Source organism: Ursus arctos, unplaced genomic scaffold, assembly GCF_023065955.2.
Source record: "Ursus arctos isolate Adak ecotype North America unplaced genomic scaffold, UrsArc2.0 scaffold_3, whole genome shotgun sequence".
NCBI classification, from domain to species: domain Eukaryota; kingdom Metazoa; phylum Chordata; class Mammalia; order Carnivora; family Ursidae; genus Ursus; species Ursus arctos.
In genome coordinates this window covers 5640079-5666666 of record NW_026622985.1, presented here as the reverse complement: position 1 = coordinate 5666666, position 26588 = coordinate 5640079, and the positions used below count along the sequence as shown (strand labels likewise).

At 47.0% G+C, this 26588-nt stretch overlaps 1 protein-coding gene across 9 annotated transcripts in view; it reads left to right on the top strand.

The window, feature by feature from the left end:
* The window catches only part of IKZF1 (IKAROS family zinc finger 1), a 95147-nt gene that overhangs the window by 62865 nt on the left and 5694 nt on the right, over window positions 1–26588 (top strand). For 3 of the 9 annotated variants that reach the window (XM_026501780.4, XM_026501789.4, XM_057304306.1), the window contains exons 4-7: window positions 4019–4279; window positions 9850–10017; window positions 14142–14267; window positions 18634–18768. In XM_026501780.4, coding sequence (XP_026357565.1) covers window positions 4019–4279; window positions 9850–10017; window positions 14142–14267; window positions 18634–18768 — 690 coding nt within the window. The remainder of the gene's footprint in view (window positions 1–4018; window positions 4280–9849; window positions 10018–14141; window positions 14268–18633; window positions 18769–26588) is intronic. The other 6 variants (XM_048213054.2, XM_057304308.1, XM_057304311.1 and 3 more) reach the window with 4 other exon arrangements.

The window sequence follows — 26588 nt, the reverse complement described above, 5'->3', positions numbered from 1 at the left end:
TCAAAATAACGGGCCCACAAATGCAGCAGTCGGACAGGCCTCCTGAGTCCTCCATCACTCGTGTACTCAGAGATACAGGAGGAGGTGATCCACTCAAGTGTCCCCTCTGCTCCATGAGTGAGAGGCCGCCTGCCCGGCTGCAGAAGGGGCCCGCCACCCGGGCACCACCTCCGAGCCGTGCTGTGCCTGGGCCGCCCAGGCCACCTGCTCTCCTATCCAGCCTCAGCCTCTCGGCCCCACGGGTTGTTTCTCCGAGCTGGTCCAGCTCCGCGGACACCCCCAGTGTGATCAACCCCCGCTGACTTCCTTCTGACCCTTCAGGCTGGGCTTGTCCTTTTAAAGGAGGCGCACGGCCTGGCCCAGGACTCTGGATCTCACCCCGTGCGGGACCCCAAGTCTGCATCTTCTGTTTCTCCTTTTCCCAGCCACATAGCTAATTGAGCCAAATCCCCAAACCCTTTTTCACATTTGGATAAGTGGGACCGACACCTCCTCCCTCCTGAGTTTGTATTTTTTTAAAGGTGTATTTTAACTTAAGGGGACTGGACATACATAAGTAACAGACATAACTGTTAGATCACAATTTCGAGACCGGTGTGTTTGTGACGTATTATGATAGGTTTGTGCTCTGAACCCCTGAAAATAATAAGCCTGCTGCCTGTGTTCCCCTCCTAGCCAGAGGGGACACCCCGCTTTCATGGACACCCTTCTCGGAGGGTGGGAGTCCATCCATCCCTTCTGTGTGGCCAGCACCTACTTTGCATTTGTACAGAGATAGCAATTCTTGAGGGCATCTGCTGGAGATTTTCCCTCTGCCCCTCCCACTGCTCTCTCTCCAAAAAATAAATAAATCTTTAAAAAACAAAAAGATAGGAATGCTTTTTGCCCCTATTTAGAGAACCGTGCTTGACTCTGGTGTGCCCGTGGGGACAGTGTTGCCCACTCTGATCTCCCTGCCCCTCCCTGTCATCCCTTCTCCCTTGGGCCCTACAGAACTCTCCTGTCCTAACGTGGCCTGGAATCTGTCCCCGAAGTGCCAGCAAGCTCCCAGCCCTAAAACTCTCTGCACTTGCCACCTGGCTCCGACCTGGAATCGTTGGTAGCAACTGCTTCCAGGGGCCCCTGTTGAGCTCCCGTCACTCATGGCCCCCAATGACCTGGGCTGTTGTCTACACTCTTTCCTTCACAGACCTGCAGCCTCACGGCACTCTGAATTCCACTCTGTGAGCTTTACCTCTTCCAGCACTGACCAGATGGACCTCAACCTGTACCTGGGGTCCACAGAATCACAGGGTCACTTCTCATAGGCTCTCATGCCTTTTGAGCCTCCTGTTTCAGTTCCATTACTGTTCTCGACTATCACATGGCATCATAGTAACAAGAAAGCCGGATTATGATGGGAATCAGGTCTGGTTTGAAGGATTCCATGGTACCTAAGGTGATACCCATACCGTGCCCCCCCAGGCCACCCTTGCCTCCTTCCTTCCACGCTGCAGGTGACCTGCTGTGGCCTATGTCACCCTGAAGGTCACCCCACTGCTTTCCTGCTCTCCTGCCTGTCACCAGGAAGGGCCCATACATCATCAACAATGCACAGCACACAGCATACCACAGGGTCACATCCATACACGTCTGCCTTAACCATGTGCAAAAAGTGAGGGTTTCTGGCGAGGGTCTGTTCTCTCCATGTCCCCACACCTCTCCAGCCACAGGTGCATGGACCTATACCCCTTGTCTCAGCACCACTGGCTGAAGAACCTGCCATGCCCACAGTCATGTGCCCCGCCGTGCTCTGGAATGCCCCAGTCTCATCTGAGAAAACACAAGCCACCAGTCAGATGATTACAAATAATCCCAGGTGAAGGCATTCAGAAGTCTTTGAAACCTGACCACCATGTTTCCAGAGCATTCTAGCGCAGAGCTGGTGCCAGTGAGACCCCAGAGAATGAGCTTGCACTTGGAAAAGTACATGGCGCATACCTAGGAATACAGATTCTAAAGAGCTCTGAGGTCAGAAAGCCTCATGGCATACCCACCACCTGGCCTGCCTCATGTCCTGTACTTGCCGTATCGGTGGGACTTGGGCCCTTTCTCTGGCAGCTGGGAGAGGTCAGCAGGAGGCCCCTCTGGGGTGTGCCTGGGTGTCTGGTCTTTGGAATCTAGTAGGAAACCACAGGAGGGGACTCCCTCTTTGTGGATGTGACACTGTGATCTGGTGAGAGGAGATTCTACCTCTTGGGCTCTGGACCATGTTCCAACTCACCGTGCCATTTATTTATTTAGTTGTCTCCCCAGAGAGCTAGTGGGAAAATCTTGGTGGTCCAGCAGCTAGGAATGTGGGCGGTGGAGCTAGGCGGCCTGAGCTACCTCCCAGGTCTGTCCCTTGCTAGCTGTGTGACCCTCCCATGTAGTTCAGCCTCTCTGTGCCTGGGCATCTTCAACTGTGAAATAGGATGACGGCATGACCTCCCTTAGCGGGTCCCTGTGAGAGCTAAATGCCACAGAGCAAGTAAACTGCTGTGTGCCTGGCACAGAGTCAGTGTCCCAAATGTCATTGGGGTGAGGGGGCCCCTCCTCCACGGACAGCTCTGTTGGGAATGTGCTTCCACTTGATCCCCCCAGTCCCCGTGCTAAGCTGACTCCTCATCCATCTATCGCTGAGTCCTCACAGTACCCCGGCCGGCCACTGTCGATCCTTCCAGCCTTGACAGATGTGAAAACCAAGGCACAGAGAAAGTGTGTAACTTGACCCTGAGAGCTCAGCGCTCGTCACGAGTGGAGCTGACATTCCCAGCCACAAATGCCAACTTCAGAGTCTGGGCTCTTGACTTTTATAGTCAAAGCATTGCATAAAATGAACCTGGAGGGTTACTAACTAGGTTGATTATTTAAAACCGTGGTCTCAGACATGCCTGTACGTCAGAATCCCCTGGGGGCTCGTGACAACACAGGGCACTGGGCCCAGCCCCTGGAGCTTCTAGCTCAGCGCATCTGGGGAAGACCGGAGAATTTGCTCCTCTGACAAGTTCTCGGTTGATGTTGATGCCGCTGGTCCAAGGACCAAGGCTGCAGACCCACTGATTCCAAACGCCAGTCTGAGGTTTCATAGTCACGATTACTGTCGATGTCCCTGTTTCTTGTAGTCGGCAGAATCCACCTCCCTGTCCTTCTTAATCTATAGAGGCCATGATAGAAGTGATAGCTTTCAGGGTCGTCGTAATTTCTCCTACTTTCTATGGGGTGGGACTCATCAGTTCATCACCAGGATGTGTTTCAGCAGGATGCTCGCGAAACGTCTCTGATTTTCTTTGCCAACACAAATATGCGAATGCCAGAAATCACTGCCTTCAGTGTGACTTAAAGGAATCAGGAATGCCACGTGAACAAGGGTCTGAGTGCTCCTTAACGCCAGCCCTCCGCCCTCACACGTGGGGCTGGCCCCCCGAGAAGCAAACAACATCCGTCACCTCCACAGACTCTGCGCATCCGCCGTTCAGCAGCTCGAAACCCCGTAGGAAACGGTGGCTCCACTCCAGGGCGCAGGTTCTGTTGTCCTGAGGGGCTAAACACGAGTTAAGAGGGTCATGCACCAAAGAAACAAACAAAAACAAGCAGAACTTTGCGGAAACCCTTGGGGAGCCCGTGGCCAGAAACGGGGGCATGTGCTTGCTGAACTTGGTCCCAGAGTTTGTTAACCCATGAAACAGGGAAAGGTCGCCTCACGAGGAGGAGAAGTGTTTCAGGCTTGATGACCACTTAGCGGGGATGTTGCCCCAGGTGGGAGGCACCGCGCATGCGCGGTCGGCTGGGCCTCACCTGCTGGCCCGGCCCCGCTTGGCTGCCCGGCACCTGCCCCCGGAGCCCAGTTCGGGGCTGCAGTCCCGGTGGTACAAGCCGCTGAGAACCTTCTCCTCCGCTCTGATGTGCTGTCTTTTTGCTGCTGTGTTGTTGTGTTTTTTTGTTGTTTTTTTTTTTTTTTTGCGATGACACTGAGCGGCCCCTGTATTGTGTCTTTCAGCCAGTAATGTTAAAGTAGAGGCTCAGAGTGATGAAGAGAATGCGCGTGCCTGTGAGCTGAATGGGGAAGAATGTGCGGAGGATTTACGAGTGCTTGATGCCGCGGGAGAGAAAATGAATGGCTCCCACAGTGGCCAAGGCAGCAGAGCTTTGTCGGGAGCTGGAGGCATTCGACTTCCTAACGGCAAACTAAAGTGTGATGTCTGTGGGATAATATGCATCGGCCCCAATGTGCTCATGGTCCACAAAAGAAGCCACACTGGTAAGGCCTGGCGCAGTTCCTCCGTTGGCGGCCCGGAAAGGTCCGCGGGGTGCAGCAGGAAGAGAGTACCCTGTGTCCCAGCCCGGCTCCAAGTTGTAGCAGGGGGTTGCCTCGTTCTTGTGGGGTGGCATCCAGAGGGACTTCTCGCCGTGCCCCAGTTCAAACCCAGACTTAAAGCCATCAGACAGGGAACGTTCACAGCCCCCACCCCCCCAGTCCTGTCGAGGGCCCGGGATCTTGCCACCAGTGAACGAGCGGCAGCTGTGCGGTGAGGGCACCTGGGCCACACGGCTCCCCCCGAAAAAATGAGATGAAACAAAACAAAAAAGAAAGCGAGCTGCTGACATGCACTCCTCCAGGTTTCTGCTGAGAAACCGTGAGTAAAATGTGCCTTTTTGAAATTCAGGTTCATAGAGCTCGGTTTTTAGAAACGTGAGTGAGCCATGGAAAAGCAGCAAAATCCAGTGTGTCACCGCATTCAGGTCCCGCCAACAAGGGAGCCTCAGAACAAGATCGCTGATGGCCGCTAGTTTCCATCTCACACGGGGACAGAATTTCCCATCAGAGCCTCTGTCTATTGGAGGCTCTGGACGCCTCAGAGGAGGTATCCTGTGTCCAAACACGAAGGGATGAGGACAGTGTAGTGTCACACGGCTGTGCCCAAAGTCACGAGGGGGTGGGGGAAGTAGATCTGCCCCCCTCCATGTGCTCGGCCGTGGCAAACGACCAGTCCCACACTTTTCCACCAGGACTGTGGAGTCCCCTCGAATGGCCCTAGACAGTCTTCGAGACATGAATGGGCCACACATTGCCTTTAACCGTACGCAGGAGGTATCCTCTGAATTGAAGAGAAACTTGACTCGTTTGCCCTAAAGGGGTGCAAAACGCAATAAAGCCACCACCTCTAGTGATCACTGAAAGCTTAAACATAAAACACAGGAACCCCGAGTCTCGGCTGCCGAGGGGCTGGCATCGCAGGGTCATCATGGAGCCACCATCTGCCACCACCCTCTGCCCAGATTAAAGGGTTTTGAATCCAGGGGATTTAAAACAAAAACAAAAACAAAAACAAAAAACCAGCTGAAATGCTTACTCTGGAGGTACAAAGAATTTTATAGGATAACTTAGGGAAGTAGGAAGAAGACTTGAAAATCACAGCCTTGTGTGAGTCTCACCCGCGGTCAAACAAATCCATGATTATCAGAAATTAAGCCCAAATTCAGAAAAATCATTGAGCGAAACAGCTGGCTTGTCCAGGCACTCAGGCCTCAGTGGAGCTGTGAGTTTTACATCTGAATCGGGGCAGTCTCCAAACGATGTCTTCCATGTGTAATACATCAGGAGAACCCCAAAACCTGCTTACTTTGGGTAAACGTGCATTTTCAATAAAAAGGTAACTTCTAAAATTAAGCAAACTTTGCTTCTCCTAATGCGTCCTTAATCTTCCAATTACCCCATGAAATAGACCCTCACATCAAGCCTTAAGTCAAGCTTGCATGAAAGGAGTCAGGCTCTCCCCTTTTGTAATGACTTGGAAATTAAAGCGAAGGTAAGTTACTCTGTGATAGACACCTCACAGAATACGCTGGCACCGTGTTAATACATTCCTGATGGAGGAATAGACCTCACAAATGAATTCCTTTCCTTGCTAATTCATGTAAAGCCTGACTATACTGTGAAAATTCACTTAAATAAATATTTGATAAATGAATCAAATTCTGGCATAGTAAATTGCCAAAACATAATGACTGCCTGCCCCGATAAAAAGAATAATTGCATTTAATGAATAAACCTGCCAAGTATAGATATGCAGAGTGGCCCCGGCTGTTTGCTGCCCACTTCTCCCCACAAATAGCAGCTAAGTGCCAAGCACAGAGCAACACGCTTGATTCCTTCACTTGCAGGAAGAGTACATTCCAGAAATAGGGACATGCAGACCGTCAGTGTCATGGTTCCTGGCCTGGCTTTTATTTAAAAACAAAACAAAACAAAACAAAACCTGAAAGAATAAACTCGTGGGTTGTCTTCATGATGTGTCCCCACTCACATAAACGTGGAGGGTCGCAGGTGCATGCAAATGAGGTTTGAATAAGCAGGCGATGCTAGGGAGGTTTGCGTTTCTCTGGGATCTGAGTGGAGTATGTTAGAAAAGGCACGTTCTGCTAACTGTAAGTCCCACCCCGAATTCTCTGAGTTTCCAGTGTTTCTAGAGCAGTTTTACTCAGACTCGAAAGCCATATAAATCACGCCAGGGTCTCCCTCCCTGCTACCCGACAGCTCCCAGGGGCAGGCTCCCCCTTTCCTCTTCCCAGAGCCCCACCTGGGAAAGGTGCCGAGGGCGCCACTCTCTGTACTGTGCGTTGGTCCCACCACTTCCGTCCCTGGTTTTGCCGCTCAGTTTCTTTTCTTTTTCTTTTTTTTTTTAAACTCAAGTGTAATAGCACTACCTTCCCCACCAACACCTCGGGGTTGATGTGAGAATCACAGGGGAGAGTGGTACGAAAGAGCCACGCAATGCAGGGGGAAACCCCGCCATGCAAATATGCAGCAGTATCGTCCTAAGTGATGGGACTTTGAACAATCAAGATCAAGACAAGTGTCTGAATTATGGTGATTCTGGACAGTCTCGGGCCCCCCCTGTTCCCATCACCACGAGCACCAAAGTACACTCTGCTCCGAGGTATGGTTGCGGTGGGCCTGAGTTCCTTCTTGCAGCTCAGGGGTATATTGTGTAATCTACCTTCTTCTAACATCCCCTCTTAAACTTTATGACGGAGGCACCCGTGAAGCCTCTGTTTTGTACCCAGTTAAGTTCTTCAGAGGGGCTCAGACGTGCTTACAGAGAGTCCCTGGCGTGGCACATCTGTAGACCGTGAGAGTAAAAACTTCATTTTGAGTTAATGATGATGAAAAAGCCTTCATCCTACCAAGTAAAAGAAATCCAGCCTCGGAGCACTTGATGTCACTTAGCTACAAGAAGCAAGCAGCTGACGCTCGAGCCTCAGCCGAGGAGCACAGGTAACGGGGGCTGCGTTCTGTCCCCCATAGCGGGGCTGTGCCCCCTGTCCTGTTAACACCTCCACAGGGAAACCACCCTGAGCTGAGCCCTGGGTTGTCACTTCGGAGAACGTGGTCTTCGGGAGTCTCCATGTCCCGTGTTACATATTCATGCCAGCACAGGCAATCAGAAACAAATAGATTTCCAGGAAAGCTTGCCAGCAGGATTAAGATGCCAGGCACAGCAAGATACACGAGAACCATTGACTCAAATTAGAAGACAGATTTCACTCTTGAAGCAACGGCTGCCTTTCTTTGCTTCCCACCCTGTCGTGTGGGTGGGGGGCATGGCTTTCCTGCACTGTCCCGCCCGGTCCGCTGCTGCTGCTCCTGCTTGGACAATGGCTCCACAGCAGGGTCTGACCTGGGTCCCCCCGACCCCCTGCCCCCAGCCCTTCGGGTCTCCAGCGCCTCGTCAGTGTGGAGGGGGTACTTCACACAGCTAGCTAGCTTTGGGTTACACCACAACACACTTGTGTCACCAGGAGGGTCCTCCACCCTTCCCGTATGCATTTTGTGTGGCGTGAGCTCTCCCGACTGACGGCCTTTCCGGAACATTCAGCCAAAGGTCCACTCTGCCATGATCTGTTGCACCCTGCTGGTCTCCCTGCATCTGCCTCCCGGGAACCAATTACTTCTCTTTTCCCTTGCATCTACTCGGAGTTAAAATATGCACAGTCACGCACGTGTGTATGATGAAGGCCCAGAAGTGTTTCTAATAGATAATGATCTCTACTGGATGCTCCTGGGGGCCACCCGGCCACCAACTCTTTGAGATTTATCTCCAGTTAGTCAGCTTTGCTGTCACCTCCCACCTGCCTGACTCTTTGCCCAGCCAAATTCAACCCAGATGCAGATTTGGGACAATACCGAATACACCCTGGTTGGTGTCAAGATCCCTTCAGCTGGCCTATATTAAGTATCATTATAAGCTAGTTTCCATCTTTACAGCAGCACATCTGCCCGGCACACTAAAAAATGAAAGTGATGATAATTACGACGTCCAGGGCCCAATGTAAACTTTTCCATTTAAGCCGGTTTAAGTCCCAGACATGCTTCTGCTAGTCGCTTTTGGTAAGTGCTGCCTTGTTCACCAAAACCACATTAAGCAATTGAGAAAATTGTTAAATATACATTTTCACACATTCTTTTTTCCTAAGAAAAACCCGTTACCAGGAAGTGTGTGTGTGTGTGTTTTTTCATGGTATCTCAACACCAGATATTGTGGGCATAGAGAGCTCTTCTAAAAAAGAAAGAAAAGAAAGAAAGAAAGAAAGAAAGAAAGAAAGAAAGAAAGAAAGAGAAAGAAAGAAAGAAAGAAAGAAAGAAAGAAAGAAAGAAAGAAAGAAAGAAAGAAAGAAAGAAAAGAAAGAAAGAGGCAGTTGTTTTCAAAAGAGCTTTAGTGTTTACTTAAACTTGACAAGTGTATCATCCTTTCTACACGAGAGCTAAGTAAAATGGTCACTGATTTGGAGTCCAAGACCCGGGACTGCTCAGGGGCGTATTTCTTTCTCACAGTGGCCTTAACACTCTTTGTCGGATCCTGAACACACGGGGGCAGGCACTGCTGCACACAGCCAGGGCCCCCCTGCTTTCTTGGCCAACGCTTCAGCCGGGACACCCCTAAAAGAATTCCTAATAACAACTAAATCGCATCTCTTAGATGATTTGTACTGAAATTATGACTGATCTTCTGTGGGTATAGGCCAGTGAGAGCTTAGTGGTTTTAGGATTTGGGAGGAGAAGGAAAAAGCCAGAAGCCTCCGTGCACCTCTGGCTTGGACGCCCTGCCACGGGGGATCTGGGGCTTCTCTTTGGACCCTGTGGAGCATCCTTCACAGTTCCTTAACTTCTCATTTTATTCAATCTTTCTCCTTCTCTCTCTCTCTGAGCCTCACACTCTCTCTGTCTGTCTCCTTCCTGATTTGCCTGCGTAGGGACAGACAGGTAATGGAGAAGAAATTGAAAGGCAAAATACAGGAAAAATGTAAATGAAAAGAAGTTATTATAACTGTTATAATGAAGTGCCTTTCATTTAAATATAAGAATGTAACGCTGAAATGAACTTGTGATCCTGAAATGCATTTTTAATGAGTTTCCTTTTTATTTTGCTGCTTCAGTGGCATATTTTAAAGACCCTTTGAAAAAAGCCACATTAAAAACCCCACCAAATGCCACAACACGCAAAATTGGATATTGGTTTATTCCAAAACTGCTGATCAGGAAGAGTGGCTCTTCATCACAAAATGTTGCAGTCACTTTATTTAAATGAGTTTGAATTTGCATTGTGATGTGCCATTCTGATTTAGGGGGAAAAAATTAGATTTTCAGATCAAATTGACCCAACCAGTGAAGCGTTAAGGAGCTGGCAGGTTTAGTCTGAAAGCCTCATGTTCTATCAAACCTGCAGCCGGTGGAAGTCACCGGGCCCCGTGGGAAGCAAGTTCCTCGCCAGGTCCTCCTCGTGTCCCCTCGGCGAGTTCTGTTCTCACCCATCCCTCTCCTCCTCCCAGGGGAGCGGCCTTTCCAGTGCAACCAGTGTGGGGCTTCCTTCACGCAGAAGGGCAACCTGCTCCGGCACATCAAGCTGCACTCCGGGGAGAAGCCCTTCAAGTGCCACCTCTGCAACTATGCGTGCCGCCGGCGGGACGCCCTCACGGGCCACCTGAGGACGCACTCCGGTAGGTCCTCCGGGCGCAGGTGCCAGGTGTCCCTACCCAGGTTGCGCGCGGGCGTGCTGTGTGTGTGCGCATGCGCGGGAGCTCTCTTACCGGCCCCCCCCCCCCCCGCCCCCAGCATGTGCGCTGGGCCTGGTACCGTGCACTGCACCCCCCAGCGGGCCCCCCCACCCCTGGGACTGTGGCAGCAGTGCCCCCGTCCCCCGAGTTCTGATTCCCTGGCGGAGCAGAGGACGTGGGTGGCAACGCGCGCGCGCGCGCACACACACACACACACACACACACACACACACACACACACACACGTCCCACTTTATAGACACTCTTTCCAGAGAGAGCTCCTCTTCCCGGGGTCGTCAGGTAAGTACGGGCTCTTCTGTGGGATTCTGCCAGCTCTCCTTTCACCGGGCACTGCTAATGCCCAGAAAGTTCCCAGGTACATTTCTTTCCGTGAATGGTCCGGCCACGCGTATTACTGCTTTACGCAGAGGACTCCTCCGGTAGCGGTCACTGTCGCTGGCGTAGTTTCTTTGCAAAGCTGAGAGAAGGTGAGTAGGGCCTACCGCCATCTGTCCTGACTGGGGACACGCCTCTCCCTCCGGGGGCACGCCTCCCTGTCTGATCCCGGGCCTAACTCGTGCCAGAAGTCAGGCAGGCCTCAGCAGAGAAGCCACTTTGGGGCTATTACCAGATTTTAGTAAACACACCTCGAATAATCCGGAGTCTCAGAGCATGATGACCAAAACGCTTGACAGTTCCCAAAATACTCCCAGCCTGTGAAGCATACATCCACCTTTGATTGGGTTCGATCTTCTGCCTCCTGAGGGATCTTCTATTCTATCAAAGGACCCCATGGTCTTGCATGTCAGAGGAACAGAGTGAGGGGCCCTCCATCCAGCAGGGATACTTCACCTCTGCCCTCCCAGAGCTCATCATCCAGACCATCGGCTGGTCAGGGACTTCTCTGGAGCGAGGCACTGAAGGGGAGGAAGAAGCTTCAGACCAGCTCCCTCCTGACCTCCCTAGGGTCTCGCTGTCCCACAGGGGCAGGGATGCTGCGTCCCTGGGAATGCGTGCCTAGAATCAGGCTGTCTCCTTCCCACGTGTGATGATATAGTTAGTGGCGAGGTTCTAGTGGCCTCTCCCTGTGCCTGTTCCTCTGTCAATGAGCATTTACAGAGTGCCCAGGGGCCCCTCTCTCTGTGGAGGAGGCCGGTGGGAAGCAGCCAAGTGCCAACGTGTTACCAGTGTGACAACACAGGTGTCTAAGGGGCCAGTGAGAGCACAGGGAAGGCACAGTCAGTCTCCGGGGTAGGGTGGAAGGCTTCAGGAGACACTTCCAGTAGATGGAGGGGCTTGAGTCCACACCGACAGGGGAGTTTCTGAGATTTACTTTCAGAGAAGTTCCACCTGAATGTGTAATTCTGTAAGTGACCCCAGAAGAGGGCGTGGTATGCATTTTAGCCAGTGTTGTGGAGAACTTACTCTTTCTCCTGGAGTGGTGCCTTGCAGGAGCTCACGGGGAGGCTAGAGGGGTGGTCACAGGCCCTCTGGGAAGGCCAGTTCCCTGTCTCAGTCCAGCCAAGCCATCTCCTCCCCATGCTCATCTCCTTCCTGGTAGTCAACATGGAGGGAGTTCCCAAATGCCACCCCTTCCCCCCCAGGGGTGTGGCCCATGTCGAGGGCTGGGGAGGGCTTTGTTGCAGGGGACAGGTTGAACAGATGGCTCTCCCAAAGTGGGAGGAAGGCAGTGAGCATCTTTCAGTGTTTATAGTGTGTCAGTAATGAGGAGCATGTGTGTTGCCCCTGAGAAGTGAAGGTGTCTGGGGAACTAAATGCAAGGTTGCAGATGTGACCATTATACTGGTGCTGTGCAGAGCCTAACAAGTGATCTAGGACAAAGGAACTTCACACATATCATTCATGCAGGTCAAGTGGACATCAGCATAGTTGACAACAGGACCACATCAGGGTCAGGAGGAAGCACAATTCCATGTAGGCGGAAAACACAAAGACTCATCCCTAGGTGACACCAACCATGTCATTGTCATCCCCAGTGACTCGGATTTGCAACAGAAATCTCTCCTGCATGTTCATCCTTAAAACTTGAAGGGATGTGCTCTCTTTGCTCTCCTACCCATTGTGAAGTTTGGACCATCTAATGCAGTATTTCTGGTTATTCTGGCTCTGTGCCTGCTTATTTCCTTCAAGGCGTGGTGATGGTATCCTGCTGTAAGCATGGCCAATGACTTGAGAGTGGTAGACTTGGACAGCTTATCTCTGCTATGGAGGCAGTGATGAGCAAGTAGCTAACACTATACCATTGACCCAGGGCTGCTGGTGATTCTGGCATCTAAGAGTGCCATTGACACACAACTCTTAGAAAATATCCAAATGGGGCCACTCCCCCCATTTCACTAAATGATCAACCTCATAGCTTCCCTGGCCCCTGTGGTGGCCTGAGGTGCCAAAGACCAACAAATAGTGGTGATATAGGCATAGAAGGTGTCCCATACTGATAAGAGGAGTACTCAGGTGGTCTGGCAGTGTAGGCAAGACATCCCTCTTCATTCCTCACTGCTTTCTTTGGGAGTTACGAGCTGAGCTAGAGACTGTCTTTCCTTCAGAATATTGGGCTATGCTGCAAGGTATACTTTAGTTCAGTTTCTTACTGCGAACATATTTCTTATGTTTCAGAGTTAAAAGCAATCACATAGTTAGAAAAATGGATATTCAGACACTGCGCCATATATACATGAATTTGCTTCAGTGATAGCTTTTCTAGGAAAGGACATTGAGGGATTATCTATATTCTATTAATTTCTAAAGGTAGTACTTAATAAAATGTGCAATTTTAAGCAACATTGTATATTTCAATGTTACTTTCCCTGACATTAGTGATAAAACGCTTTCTACAGATAAAGATCCATCCCTTTATTCCTCTGTTAAATGTCCCCAAATTTTGCTTTTTGTCTTAGTCTTCCTAAACCATTGCATCTATTCACCTAAGGAAGAGATTGAACCAGTAGAAGCTTTGGATAAACCATTTTAACAAACATTCCTATTTGGATGGTATTGATTTTTATACAAAGCATTCAAATTTGTGAAATCTAACAACATAAGAAGGAAGTCAGAGAAGATTCTGGTCTGAGGATGGAAAGTTATATTCCTCATATAAATAAAGATACTCTACTTATTTCATCTCTTAAATTGCTGTGTATTAAAGTCTTTAAGCTTAGTCATGGTATGAATTTATTTGCGCTAGTCTTCTTTCCTTAAAATACCCTTCAATAAAGTACAGGAAGAATCAAACCCATCATACAGAACTGCACTGCTTAATATGGTAGCCACTAGCCATATGTGGTATTTAAATTGTAAGTTTAATCAGTTGAACTTCAACAAAGTCAAAACTTCAGTCCGCAGTGACTCTAGCCCTACTTTGAATGCCCAGTAGTCATGTGGAGCTGGTGGCTGCCATATTGGACAGCACAGATGGAGAACACTTGCATCTTCATGGTAAGTTCTGTTGGACAGGGCTGATCCAGAAACCATGCCATCCTTAAGTTTTCAGGGAAATGCAGAGCTTCCTCTAAACCAGAACAAGAAAATACATTTTGGAAATGAATGCTCATTTCATTAATGTATATTTATATCCACTGTGGTTTCTTAGAGACCTCAAATTATCCAGTTTAGTATCCAGAATTTAATCCACTTTGGCTGCATTTGGATCTGTCACCAGCTCATGCCAGACCTGGACCACACTGTAGATGCATTCCTCACATCTCCGCCCAGTTGTTGGGCATCTACCAGATCACACAGCAGTGGCCCATTTCCTCCAGTTAAAGAAGTGATTTAAATCCAAGAGAATTTGGTAGTTAGGACTGTGGGCAAATCAAGACAAAACAAGACTCACAGGAGTTCTTGATACAATCAAAGAAACCCCTGGGCAGTAACATTTTTAAATTTAGCAATTTTGACTCAGTCCATAAGGCTTTTAGCTCTCAAGAGTAGAGGGGTCTTTTTTTTTTTTTTTTTGCCTTTTTGATAATAATTGTATTGCATGCATTCCCATTACACATAAGGCCAATATTTAATTGGGGTCTTGAACTCAATTGTGTTTTCTGCAGTTGGTAAACCTCACAAATGTGGATATTGTGGCCGAAGCTATAAACAGCGAAGCTCTTTAGAGGAACATAAAGAGCGTTGCCACAACTACTTGCAAAGCATGGGTCTTCCAGGCACGCTGTACCCAGGTAAGCGCTGGCTCTCCCTCCCCAGCACACAGTGAAGAAGGGCCCCGGGCACACAGCTCCGGGTGCAGAACACACAGGCGTGCACGCCACCACTGCCGGGACAGATGGACGTTTTTGGCCACTAACACGGCACAGTTTCACCCAGAGCACACTGTGCTTCCCAACTTTTGAAGCCCTCATCTCACCAGAGAGAGCCTGACCTTGAACCCCTCCCTCTTGAAAGCTGGGGAAGTGTCTAAGATAATAGTGACCCCTGAAACTTTGGGGTTTTTTTTCTTGGTTTTTGGTAATTTTTTAAAAATTTAGAGTATCGATTGCTTCTTTGTGCTTAGTAATCAAAATAAGATGTGAAGTCTTGTTCGAAAAACCATTTTTTCATGAAGTTGATCAAATAAAAGCTTTCAAGCTGGATTTCCATTCATCGCTTTTGGCACCTGCCTGGCACAGGTGAGCTCCCTGGAAAACCCTGACAGTCCAGAGGATTGCGGCTGTCACAGGTTTCGAGGAAAGGCTGCTTTTTTCTTATGAGCCGTGATGCTTGCAGCATCCCATCACGAAGTAGTGTTTGATTCTAATCTTAGATAATGTAAAGTGAAGGATGTAAACAGAAGGCTGAATTTGCAGGAGGCTGAATTTGCTCAGAGGGACGGTGGTGGTATAAAAGGCACTTTTCTAACTTTTTAAGACATAAGAAATTTATGAATAGATCAACTGAAGCTAACCTTGTTCAAAACACCATTTGCTTGGTGCCACCAATGGAAAGATCATCGCTGGATCCAGGAGCAGAAGTTAAATTAAGAGTTGAAAATTTTTAAAAACCTCATTCAGCTCTCTGACTTGAATGAATGGCTCATAAAGGAAATCGACCAGGGAACACGCAGATCACTTTTGTCATTTTAAATTTTATGTGATCACTTACTGGGTTTTTATTAGGGTGAAATGCTCATAGAACACAACTTAGGATCTTCACCGTTTTTTGAGTGTATGGTTGGGTGAGACAGAGTAAGTTAAAGAGCACTCAGATTAAGAACAGGAGAGACAATGGTCAGAAGGGAGTTCTAAGAGTCGAATAAATTTGGCACACATGGCAGCATGTTACGTGGCCAGAGTTCTGTGGTTCTAGGGCTATATTCCCCATCCATCAGCTGTGGATCAGGGGGCTGACTGCTGATCTTTCTGGGCCTTACTCTTCTCACCTGTGAAACGGAGAGATCCCATTAAATTCTCAGCTAGTCTTCTTCAAAGTCTGAAGTCTGTTTCTAGAATGAGGGTTATTAGAAGAGAGGAAATCAAGTAGTAAAACAGTAATAACAATATAGTAGTCATCAATTTGTGGCCAAACCCCAGGGTGGTGTCTAAAGGATGAGAGGATGAAGAGGCTCCTTTAGAATAAAATCTAAACATTCCAAGATTGTGTTTTCCTGCCAAAAATAAATTAATGGATTTTGGAAGTAAGTGCCACTTTACCCCTCTTTGCCAAGAAGGAGGGACCTGCGAGGAAGCATATTAGCTCAATAGGTCAAATGTACAACCAATGGGATTGGGTTTTTATGGATTTTGTGTATATCCTTCATATAAATCAGGGTATGAGTTTTTATGTTAGCCTGTTTAATGAAAAACACACATTTCTGGTGTTGAAAACTTGCATATAAAAGCGATAATAACCAATTTGAAATATGTTTCCAAAATGGACTGATCCATGCTTAAATAAGCCATTTATCTACCCAACAGATATTTGCTACAATATATTATCTACAGCACTGAACCCTCTTTGAGCACAGTTACCTGAATTTCCTGTAAAACCATACACATGAAATTGAGAAGACAAGATGAAGAAGAGACACAGACAGAGCACATTGGTTTTCTCTGCCATTCTATTACTGAAGGAACAGGCTAGGAAGTCAGCCTAGCCTGATCCAGGGGAGAGCAGCCTGTGTGTCCCTGAGACCTGGGTTCAAGTTGGATCTCTAAATCTGTTTGTGAATGCCACCCTGGACTCTCAAGTAGGAGTGATAATTCCTGCCTGGCCAACCTTGCAGAAAGGCTCTGGGAGAAAGAGGAGAGAGTGTTAGGGAGCGTAGACATGCATCACGCACTCACGTGCACATACAAATGTCAGTCACTGAAGTATTGAAACCTGACAGGTCTCCTCTGTTGGTGTTTGTGTCAGCGAGCTTATATATTACCCTCTCACCAGAATCACCTCCATGTCGAAATGCTAATCTGTTCCCTTTGGTGATCGGATCATTGGGCATACCACAATGATGTGTCCTTATGTTCCTGTGCTCGGGAGATAAAGAAGGTTTCCTGTGTGCAGTGAAGGAACTCGGGTGTGGAGAGAATCCATAAAAGCACTTCAGTGCTCATTCTACAAGCCAACATCTGGTATTCAGGGGGTAGGCAGTGGGCTGCTGGGGTGTGGGCAGGGGTGGGAGAGGGAATCCTTGCTCCCTTGGCTTTGCTGTGCCAGGGCTGGTTGAACCTGTGCCTTCTCATGCCCCATCCTTCCCACAGCACCTGAGACAAGCCCCCTTGGTGCACAGATGGACACCCAGATAGCCTCTCCCCTCTTCAGACCCCTTAAGTTGGGGCCATTCTTTGGGATTTGGTAAAAACAAAGCCTAGCTTAGCTAGGATGTGGGAAAGTTTAATTTTTCTGAATATAACTTTATTTAGTTAAAGACTTGTTGGTCATGTGTTGTAATTTCCTTTATGGAAGAAGTAAGTTTCTCTTGAGTTTTGGAAGATGATCCATCAGGTACACAAATCATGTTACAAGCTCCTAGGGGGAAATGCATCAAAGTCAAGGTAGCCACCGATCTGGGAGCTTTGGACTCCTTTGTCCCTCACTGTGATAACTCTGAGTGTCTCCCCTCTCAGGAGGCCCTGTGTCCTGGTGGGGACATAACCACACTTGAAGTGCTGCAGGTGCCCTGGGTGGGGCTTGGTGGAGAAGGGGGGACATGTGAGGAAGAATATGAGCTCGATAGGTCAAACGTACAACAGCTGGAATTAGACTGCATGGGTTTTGTGTGTAGCCTTCATCTAAATCAGGGTGTAGACTATTAGTTTGCTCATCGAATAGCAAACACACATTTCCAGTTAAAAAATTGCATATACCAGTGATAATAACCAATTTGAAATATATGTTTCCAAAATGGCCTTCATAATGACCTGAAACACTTAGAAGTCATCTTCACAGGTAATGCGCAGGACGTGATGAGGACAGCTGCCTCACCGTGCTGGGTCCAGAAAGCAGAGGTGGAAGATGGGGAGGGCCAGACACTTGCAGTCATGTGTCTTCCCAAATCAAGGCATGGTTTTCACATAAAATGTGTCTGCGAATTGTATTGGAATATCGTAAAGGGTGTCTGGAATAACAAAGAGGATTGGCATTTTCAAAAAGGAAGAGGAATGTCTGGTGCTGAATTCACATGCAGCTAATGCAGAGCTCTTTGAAGAATAGACAGAAATCAAGAATAGGAGTGGATAAACCTATCGGTCCTGTGCTCAATCAGCATGTCGTGTCTGAGAGAAGAGGAGGAGGAGGCATACGGCAGTGGGATTGAGGTGGACCATTTCGAAATGGCACTGGAAAGATTGAGTAGCTATTTGGAATATAATTGACATTTTCAGCTCTTCGTACGTTAGGATAAATTGCAGGGATGTGAAAGAGTTCTATTTCCAAACATCCAACTATAAAAACTAGAATAGGGATGGACTCCGCAGGATACAAAGTTGTCTCTTCAATTACAGAAAGAAAGATAATGTAGAGAAATAAAGACGGGCTAGACATACTCCCTACGTCAGTGCTTACCCCTGCAGTGTCTAGGTGTTCCGCAGTTAGAGCGTGTTGATTTTCCAGAATTTGCTGTGTGTTTGGGGATCAGGAGCTCTGGCTTCTCCCCCGTGTTGCTGGGATTCGCTGTAGCATTTCTGCATCTCACTTCACTTTGCCAGCCTATGGTGCCGGACCCTCAGATCATTTCCAGCTCTGACAGTTCTTTGATTCTCTGCAGGCTGATGTCAGGACTGACTGAGGTAGTGGATTTGGGAGCCCTTGAAAAGTTAAGAGGACTCGTCAGAGGGACACAAGTGCTTAATCACATCCAGCTTCTGGTGACAGGGGTGGTGCTTCTTTCCTTTGGTTGTGGGAGATAATGTGCGGTCCCCAGGTGTCATTAGCAGGTGGCTATGGGCAGCCTCTGTCTGCCTGGCAGCACTGCCGGGGAGATTAGAAATAATCCCTACGAAGGGCCTGGCTCTTGTAGGCGCTTAACAAATGTCAGATTTAACACTGGACGCGACCAAATTCTTTCACTGTAAGCGTTTCTAAACTGGCCTCTCTAACTGTCTTTGACTTTAGTCATTAAAGAAGAAGCTAATCACAGTGAGATGGCAGAAGATCTGTGCAAGATAGGATCAGAGAGATCCCTCGTGCTGGACAGACTAGCAAGTAACGTCGCCAAACGTAAGAGCTCTATGCCTCAGAAATTTGTTGGTAAGAGTCAAACGTTTGCTGTCTCTTAAAAAAAAAAAAAAACTACGCGGGTATTTTAGACTCAGGTGGTCATAGTTGAGAGTAGGAGAAAGAAAAAGTATCTCATTTTTTAAAAAAAGCAAAAATTGGTAAGCTTAACGTTTCTTAAATATTTTAGATTTTTTTCTAATAGACTTCTTACACATAAGAAGTCTTCTCCAGGCAGTTTTTCCTACACGTGGTCTTACAGCGTCCTGGGCACCCAGGAGATCTGCCTGTGGACACCTGTGCTCTTCCAGGGGTGTTCGGGTCAGTGTACTTGGGCTGAACACATGGACCCAGTGTGGCTGGGGGCTCCCTGCATGGCCCACTCACCTGCTGCCTGAGCAGCCCCGCTGAGGTGCAGATGCTCAGAAGTTCATAATAACCCTGCATGGGCTGCCTTGAATCACACAGCAACTGACCCATGAGACGTGCACAGGGAAGAGGCGGCACAGCAGTGATCGCTGTGCTCTCCATGGGATCTCTGCCCGTGTCAAGTGCTTTGAGGGATAATGGGAAGAGCAAGCTGGCCCTTTCCTCTAGGAGCTCGCTGTCCAGTGTAGATGGTAGCAACACTCATCAGGCTACACACTGCAAGTGCAGGAAGAATGATACCTAGTTAGCTCAGTGTAAGAGTGGAAATGCCCTGGGCTTGGGGCCCAAACTAGGGATGTCAGCACACAGCCACGTGATAATGCTGTCACCTGGGTGACATTACTTGACCTCTCCAAGCCTTGGTTCCATTCTTTATGTACCTCACAGGGCTTTGTGAGCATAAATTAACATCAAGGATGTGAGAACATTTAGAACCCCTCAGTGTAAAGGTCAACAATTATCAATAGGATAACATGGGAAGAGAACACTAGGGGGGAAGGGTTATTGTCAGGAAAGAAGATTGGGGAGGGTCATGATTAGGAAGGAGAACCATGGGGGAGGGTCATGTCCAGGAAAGAGGACCTTGGGGGAGGGTCATGGTCAGCAAAGAGGACCTTGAGGGAGGGTCATGGTCAGCAAAGAGGACCATGGGGGTGGGTCATGGTCAGGAAAGGAAATGATTAGTAAAAGCTTCATGAAGCTAATAGTGACCTTGACAGGGGACTAGGACTTCAGCATATTATTAATAGTGGAAGAAAGAGACAGGATCTAAATAGGCATAAAAGTACAGGGAAATGGTGATGCTGGTTGTAGGGGCTGGAGCAGGGACATGTGGGACCTGACTCAGGAGCAGGATGTGTTCTGGGCTAATTCATGTGCCCTTAGGGAAGCAAGAAAAATTAGGTCCCAATGAGGTCTGGCCACAGAATCAATGGTCTTTGAATGCCAAGGTGAGAATGTCTCCTTGGAGACATTCAGGAGGCAGGAAAAAGCACTGGCATATTTTTGATAGGAGTCACCTCTTAAAATACAAGACCACAAGTGCCAGAAGGTGACTGGAAAGGGAGAGGGCCAGTGGTGGCAGGGAAGGAGGAGGAAATGGAGCAGAGGGGTCTGGTGGAGTGCATGGGGGTCAGGGCAGGGACTGGGGGATGGAAGCCGTGAGTCATGATTATTCTAGTAGAGGAGGATGCCATTTACAGAATTGGTAAAGATAGTTTGTGGAAAAAGATAGAGTTCTGGTTTTGACCTGCTCATCTTCAATGGCTTTCTGGTGTAGAAGCCACATGGGAGCTGGAAAATGTGTGCTAGAATGGGGTTAATTGTTAATCTGTCCTGGAGTTCCAGAGAACAGATGGGACAACAGGAAGCAGGGAGGATGAAGGAGAGGCCATGTTCTTGGGGCTCCATCCTCCCTTTTGCATGTAAGCCTCCATTTTTATCAGATTTTAGAGACTTATCACAGGTTGGGGGTGGGAGAGTTGGGGGAAAGAAAGATCCAATTTAAAACACTTTTGCAAATCACTGGCCAGAGATGCCCTGTGGGGGGGTCACCCACATAAATGTGCACTCTTAGACTGTGGGAAAGAGGGAGACCCTGGATTTCCTGAGCAGAGCGGGAGCAAGATCCTGAGCACGGAATAGGCTGTTGTGATGGGATTTTAGGTCACACTGGGCTAGGTGAGAACACAGTGCTCAAAGGTGGTATGCAGTGGGTGGTGGGAGCAGGCGGTGGGTGAGGCAGAGGGCAGTTGCCAGGTAACCAGGAGGGGAGATGGAGCAAAGACACAGTGGCAAGTGCGCCTGTGGATTGTTAGTGGTCACTGACTTTGGGAAACTGGGCATGACTTCTCCTTCAGGTTGGCAAATTGGACAAGTCCTGCTGAGTACTTTATCAGTGAACCTTTGCAGCCCATATTAGCTTTTGGAGGCTTTCAACCAAATGAGACTACCTGTGAACCTCTCCTGTAGCCACCTGGGAGGAGGCCATGAGTTAGGGTATTGTCATCAGATTTACACGCTTCTGTGTTAAAAAAAAAAAAAAAAAAAGAAAGAAAGAAAAAAGGGGGAAAAAAAAGCTCTAACCAAGCCAAGCCAAGGTTAGGAACAAGTCCCCAGGGGAGTGGGGGGGGGGGGCACAGGGAAAGTGTGACGGGAATAGTAGGATGAGGACAGCAGCATGGAGATTGAAACAAAGGACTCAGGAGCAGCTGTGTATTCTGTTAGATGTTTTCCCAAAAATTTAGTGATTGATAAGTTATTTCTAAAATAACACATCTTTCTACCCCCAGATTCCTAGTTTGTCCTCAGTTCAATGTGATGGGATTTCAATCAACCACTCCTGACTTGTCACAGCTTCCCCATCGCTAAAATTGAAAAAGGAAAGAAAGAAAGAAAGAAAGAAAGAAAGAAAGAAAGAAAGAAAGAAAGTAAGGAAGGAAGGAAGGAAGGAAGGAAGGAAGGAAGGAAGGAAGGAAGGAAGAAAGAAAGAAAGAAAGAAAGAAAGAAAGAAAGAAAGAAAAAGAAAGAAGGAAAGAAAGAAGGAAAGAAAGAAAGAAAGAAAGAAAGAAAGAAAGAAAGAAAGAAAGAAAGAAAAAGAGAGAGAGAGGGAGGGAGGGAGGAAGAGAGGAGAGAAAGAGGGAGGGAGGGAGAGAGGGGAAGGAAGGAAGGAAGGAAGGAAGGAAGGAAGGAAGGAAGGAAAGAAGGAAGGAAGGAGAAAAAGGAAAGGAAAAGGAAAAGGAAAGGAAAGGAAAGGAAGAAAGAAAAGAAAGAAAGGAAGAGGAATGAAGGAAGAGACAGAGGAAGGGAAGGGGAAAGAAAGGATTAAAGAAGAAAAGAAAGGGAGGGAGGGAGGAAGGAGGGAAAATATGGATCTCTTAGGGTCCCTCCTAACTTCTAGATGCTGAATTTATCCTTTATATAAATTCAGAAACATGTAGGAATTCAGCTGTTATCATACATGATCATACACATGGGCTAGTGGTGGTGCCATGGAAAGAGCTCCAGGTCTGCATTCAAGAGACAGGTCCAGTTCCAGCTATGACTGGCTGGCGACCTTGAGCACGTCACTGGACGCAGTGTCCCCATCTGTGAAATATGTGTGATACCTCCTGCCCTGCACCCTTCCCAGTTCTATTCTGAAGATCAAAAGGGACAATGGGTGTGGCACTGCTCTCAACTCAAGAGAGCACCTTAAAAATGTCAGATGACATTATTTTCCTGTGGTATATTGCTCAGAATAGCCTATAATTTTGCTTAATTGATACATGATCTATGATTAAAATTTTTACCTTGCATGTTGGCATGACTGTAAGCAAGTATGGATTCTGTCAGCAACATTCCTCACCAATTATGTCATCAAAGATCTCATCCTCTGAGATAATCAGATAGAGGTCAACAGAAGCCCATCAGAAAGGGGATAATAATGTTACGTAGGATTGCTACTCATTGTTCTTAGTCTGTTGGGCGATGGCAGGGAGAAAGTGTTGTTTCTTGTTGTTGTTGTTGTTGTCGTAGTCGTCGTTGTTAGAGAGAGAGAAGGGGAGGGGCAAAGGGAGAAGGGGAGGGAGAATCTCAAGCAGGTTCCACACTGAGCACAGAGCCTGATGTGGGGCTCGATCACACGACCCCGAGATCATGATCTGCACCAAAATCAAGAGTTGGGTGCTTAACTGACTGAGCCACCCAAGTGCCCTGAGAAGGCTTTTTAAATACAGAAGAGGAAATAGGGGAAAATAACAATGATTAATATTTTTGTTATCCATTATAATTATCTTGGTATAGTTTCTTTTTTTGAGAAGAATAATACAACCCTGTTGCATTATTAAAATGACATGTGGTTAATATAAGGAATTTTAATGGAAAGAGGAATGTTTTAGAATCACCCCAAAACTCCAACGTCCAGAAATTGCCAATATTAAGAGCTGCTGAGCATTATTCTAAATATCTTTCTATCCATATATACGTATATGAGGGGCTAGGTGGATTGATAGACAGGTGTGAAATAAATACTTCTATAAGGTTCTATCATATTACAGATGCTATTTCAAAATAAAAGAATCACTTTTATAGCTGTCTTAAATTTAAGAGGTGAACAAAAAACAAAACTGGAGACATGGCTGATCTTCAAATAAATATTTTTTCACAAAAAAGGTATTACTTTTAAAGGATTTTTCTAAGATTTGAAAGATATACTGCATTATTTAAAACCTGAAGACCTTCAAATCAATGTTTTAATCCATTTGTTTCAATTTAGGCAGTATCTACGGACTTGTAGCTTTGGGAAATAAGGACATGATTTTATTCCCATGTGTTCAGTTATGTTATTTGTACATCATCCTCCTTCCTAATATTCACATTCTATTCCATAATCCTAGTTCTCCAAGAAGTCTAGCTACTTATTGTTAACTCTATATTTAAATAGATTCAAGGCTCAGACTCAGTCCTTTTAGTGCTATTTCTTTTTATTTTGATTAATCTCTTAACTGATTGGACTTAACATTAAAGGTGCTATAGGGGGCCCCTGGGTGACTCAGTTGGTTATGTGTCTACCTTTGGCTCATGTCATTATCTCAGGGTACTGGGATTGAGCCCCGTGTCAGGTTCCGCACTCAGTGAGGAGCCTGCTTCTCCCTTTGCCACTCCCCCTGCTTGTGCTCTCTCACTCACTCCCTCTCTCTCAAATAAATAAATAAAATCTTAAAAAAAAAAAAAAAGGAAGGTGCTATAGGTGCTCTATTTCAGTTGTTTTGTGTTCAAGGATGTCTACCTGTTGCCTTTCTATCTTGACAGAGTGTGTGGTGCCACAACGGTGTTGCTTGTTGAATGTTGCTGTGCAAATGTCTAAGGCCAATCTGATATTGTTTTTTGAAAGGTGATTTCTATTTTCTTCCTGAATGCTTGAAGAGTTCTTTCTGTAATCTTAAAATTAAATATCCTCACTAGGATGTGTCTTGGTATTTTGTATTCTGGATAAAAATTTCCTGCCATTTTAATCTGGGGAATCCCTTTTTCTCTCTCTATTTCTAAAAAAATTCTCTTCCTCATAGAGATATCTTTTGTTCCATCTGTTGTGATCTGTGTCAGGGATACCAGTTGTCCTTATGTTGGATAATTTGTCTTCCATATCTGTTAGCATTTCCTGAAGTTACTTTTTTGGTCTTTTTTCCACATTCATTCACACTTATTATCTTGTGTTCTTCCTCTATATCAATCATTCCATTTTTAGTAGCTTATGTTCTATTACTTGCTGCTTCTATATCCATGGGCTCATTCTGTAATAAAACTGTTTTGGACTTCATTTTGTTTCCTGAGATCAGACATCTCCTTTTTTCATCTCATTCTGTTGTTTTAGCATGCTGTCTTTCAGAACCTTTTTTTTTTTTTTATGGAGTCCATGTCACAAAGTAATTGTGAGATATTTCCTCTCTTCCTTGAGTTAAGCTTTTTTCCTAGGATGTGTGTATTGGTCTATTTTAATTCCTTTCCTCCCTTGTATTGCTAGAAAATATTTTCTCCATAACCATGACATTTCTTTTAATCTTGCTATTCTATTTGGGATGATATAGCCTGATTGACATTTCGACATTCTTCCCACTGTATGTGAGACTTTTTTTTCCCCCTGTGAGAGCTATTGACTTTTCTAATCCTGAAAGAATGCCAAGGATGGAGTAGAGGGAGGAGTTCAGGTGAGGCAAAGTGACATTTTTGTTAAAAGGCATTCTTGCTGTTCTCCCTCCCTCATTCTGAGATTTGGTTCAATGTCCTAAACCAGTTATCACTGTACCTGGTTAGAGAGTGCTTCCCAGCCCCACAGGGGGACACCAGGGGCTTCGGGCTGTTTCCCCTCATAGAGGACCGGACTCCTGTCAAGAGAGCCAACCTCGCTGCTCACCTGTCCAGTGCCACCTGGCTTGCTAGCAGAGATTTTCACTGCTTTTTGGTCAGAAGTGGAAGAAGACGTTTATTTGAATTTGTTTTCTACAGATATGAGGATATGAGGGAGAATGCTGAGGATTTTGTTGGCTCATACTTAAGGTTTTTAGAAGTCAGATCGGCAGCCACCCTTTACTGTATGTCTGAGGACAGAATTGTCTTTCCTTGGTCCTTGATTTTTTAAAACTATTTCATTAGAATGCATTCTTTTATTTAGTTGATTGCCAAAGTGAATGGTGTGGGTTTTTATTTTTCTCACTTTGTGGAGTATTAGAAAAGAGAAATTCTGTGGGTCATTTCAATATGCCACAGTAATCTCCAATATATGGACTTTTTCCTCTGTCCATTTGTTGTTGAGACCAAGTTTTAAAAACAATGGATTTTAATGGTTGCTTGGGAAACCAGAGAATCATGACTTTGAGGAGAAGCAGGATGATTAGGTGGGAAAGCACCATTTTGGGTGGGACTACACACACTTTGATACGTATCTAAATCAGCCTCAAAGTCTGTGCCTCATCTTGCCCCTACCAGGGTTTGGCAGAGGGATAGACAGGGGCATAAGCCCTCTGTTTTGGGGTTAGAGCAACAAGATACCTAGCACCTCAGCACAAAAATGAGGAAAACTGTGTAGTGTTAGTAATGCTATTAAATTACTTCTTGGAACTTTTAACATAGAGTAACACCACCTCTATGTTCCCTGCTGCCCACCACGCAGAGAGATCCCAGCCATTCTGTTCCGTTTCTGCAGAGGGTGTGAGTGGCCACCAGCAAGTTTTCCTTTCTGTAATCTAAGGATCAGACTGTTCCACTATCAGGGCATGTGCCCCTCCTGACCACCAGTAGATTAGAATGAATGCAGGCTGAGCCGTTTCATGATAAATCTCCTCTGCAAGCAAGAAATGAGGCCTAAAGATGCTTTCTAGTATCATGGGGCCAATCCCTGGGCAATTGTCAGTGGTCAGAAACATTTTTCTAAAAGGATTAGTTCTTAAGTTTTGAACTACCAGGGAGTCTGTCCTCCTGTTTCTAAGAGATCAGGAGACCTTGATGTCGGGTGTCACTGTGGGTGGTGTGGGGACCCTCCACTGCCACCACCCTCACCAGCAGCCACTACTTGAACTCTTGGGAGAGTAAGTTCACCTACCTTTGCCCCTCTCAACCTGTTCTTCTTCCCGTTACCGAGAAGGGCACTTCCTTCAAACCCTTCAGGGGATCCCCACTTTCCTCTGCACCCAGCCTCTGGCCCCTCGACCTTCACCCTGTCCCTCTGAAGCTCCATGCTCCTTCTCCCCTTGCTTTCCCTTTGCTGCTCCCAGTGTTGGACACAAGCCCCACTCACCTGGCTGACTCTTCCTCAGTCGGAAGCCCATATGACACAAGCCTTCTGTTTCCTTCATCAAAATTCACAGTCTGGGACCTGCTGTCTGTGGAGCCCTGTTTTAATATTTGTGTCCCCTGTTAGCTGTGTGCCACTAAGGATGGGGACCCTT